General features: G+C 34.1%; 1 protein-coding gene across 1 annotated transcript; it reads right to left on the bottom strand.

Moving 5' to 3' along the window:
• Window positions 1-1,008, bottom strand: LOC143548710 (uncharacterized). Its single transcript, XM_077039801.1, has 2 exons — window positions 604-1,008; window positions 1-516 (listed from the first exon to the last, which is right to left on the bottom strand). Exons 1-2 carry the CDS (start codon window positions 1,006-1,008, stop codon window positions 1-3), a joined length of 921 nt encoding a protein of 306 aa, XP_076895916.1.
• Between the last annotated feature and the right edge of the window lie 947 nt (window positions 1,009-1,955).

The raw sequence follows: 1,955 nt of genomic DNA, 5'->3' as shown, positions 1-1,955 counted from the left end.
TTAAATTTTTGACATGACACTCACATCCATCATCATAATTCTTTGATCTGAATCCTTCTTTGCAAGCTCCGCTTTCTCAGCTTCAATCCTCAACTTTTCTTTCTTTAACTTCAACCTTTCATCTTCAAGATGTAACTTTTTTTGCTCATTTGCGTTGTCATGCTCCATCTTCTCAGCCTTAAGACGATAATACTCTTTCTCTTGTGCACTCGACTCCTCTAAAAGGGTATACTTCATCTTTCTAAGTTGGATTATTTCCTCCGATTGAATGCTTTGGGCCTTTCGTTTTGCTTTTTCAGCTTTCCTACCCATTGGTCGGTCCAACTCGATAACATTCTCTGTGGGGGATGAGGTTGTGGTCGGGGTCGGGGATGGTACCGTCGTCTTCTTTTTAATTGTGTCATCTTTTGTGGTATATGAAATCCACTTAGGTTGGTCCTTTAATAGGTGCCAACAATGCTCGAACCGATAGATTTTTTTACGTATTGATTGGTACATAATCTTTGCCCTGTCAAACTTTCATTTAAACCAATAAAATTCATGTCAGAAAAAACAAAATATAAATTAAAATACTCTCAACACAAGTAAGAACGAAATTTCTACCTTATCATGGTCAGTCAAGCCACTTTGATTTAACCCTTCAACTTGATCTAGGTACGAACAAAAGTAATTTGTGGCCTTCTGAATACATGACCATCGATGTGTTAAAGACTTCAATGACCGCTCGGTTGTGGTTTTTTTATATTGGTCAAAGTATTCCAAGACTTTTTCCCAAAATTGAGATTCCTTTTGATCAGTACCTTGAATGGCATCAATGCTACAATTTAGCCATGCAGAGACAAGCAACTTGTCTTCTTCAGAGACGAAGTTAGTACCCCTCACTGATCTCTTGACGTTGGTTGGATAAGTAAGAGGCAAGGGAGGAGAGTCATCTAGGGTCATATGAGAGTTTCCAGTAAGAAGGTTGGTGTAGTATTGGCTTTGTGAGTCCATATCTTGACTTTCCATATCTAAAAGATTCACACACAATATATATGAAATGAAAAGATAAGACTATATTGTTTAGCAGGCTACCTAATTGACATGTTTAGATTAAATCACACATTTTAATATCTATATATTATAATCTAATTACTAATACATATGAATTATATAATATAAAATTTACAGTGTATTAATTATGTAAGATAAAAATATGTTCGCACTTTATTAATTGGTATGAACTTTTCACAAGCGAGCTCTTGCTCAACATATTAGCTCGCTAAGTTAAACGAGCCGACCTGATCAGTTTGTAAACGACTCAAGCCAACTACGTTTGAACACAAGCCAAGCTGTCTCAGTTTGTAAACGACTCGTTTTTTTTTACGTATTTGTATAAACTTTTACTCATTAACACGGACATAACCGGGCCAAAATCATCATTTGTAGTAAAAATACTACTATTTATAGTTAACGAGTGAAAATTATAATTTTACCACCCCCTAACCCTTTAATTGAACTGATCGAAACAATGCCATGTTCACGTGCTTGTTCGTTCACTTTAAAAGAACTTGAAAACGAACAGTTAATTGGAAAAATATTTGTGTTTACGTTCATTAGTTTATAACATGAACAGCAGACGACCATTTTATCATTTTCATGTTACTCCAACATGTGACATATAACTATATAAGTATAATAAGGACCTATATCATTTTCATTTTCATATAATATGTTTATAAATTTGTAATTTTGGCCCATTTGTTTAATGTAAAGTGGTTTTAAAAACTATCTTTTGATGTCCGGTGTATAAATGTGGAAACTATATGAAGTTAGTTGCTATTTATTGATATTTTCCTGTAGTAAGTTTTGGATTAGTTGAAAGGTGCTTACTTGTCTTACAATTTACCAAGGATTCAGGGAATAAAGTGGAAGAGTGCAATCTAAAAGTGGTATATCTACTTACAACTTACAAG

Source organism: Bidens hawaiensis, unplaced genomic scaffold (genome assembly GCF_021521415.1).
Source record: "Bidens hawaiensis isolate Kalapana, Puna unplaced genomic scaffold, B.hawaiensis_p1.1 tig00015232_1, whole genome shotgun sequence".
Taxonomy (NCBI): domain Eukaryota; kingdom Viridiplantae; phylum Streptophyta; class Magnoliopsida; order Asterales; family Asteraceae; genus Bidens; species Bidens hawaiensis.
The sequence above is the reverse complement of the archived record's forward strand: the minus strand, read 5'-3'. Positions and strand labels throughout refer to the sequence as shown.

Bases quoted from the DNA above. Each gene is read 5' to 3' on its own strand.
- LOC143548710 (XM_077039801.1), bottom strand. From the start codon at position 1,008: ATGGAAAGTCAAGATATGGACTCACAAAGCCAATACTACACCAACCTT. The intron at 517-603 runs GTAGAAATTTCG...TTTAAATGAAAG, and splicing joins GCTTGACTGACCATGATAAG to TTTGACAGGGCAAAGATTAT.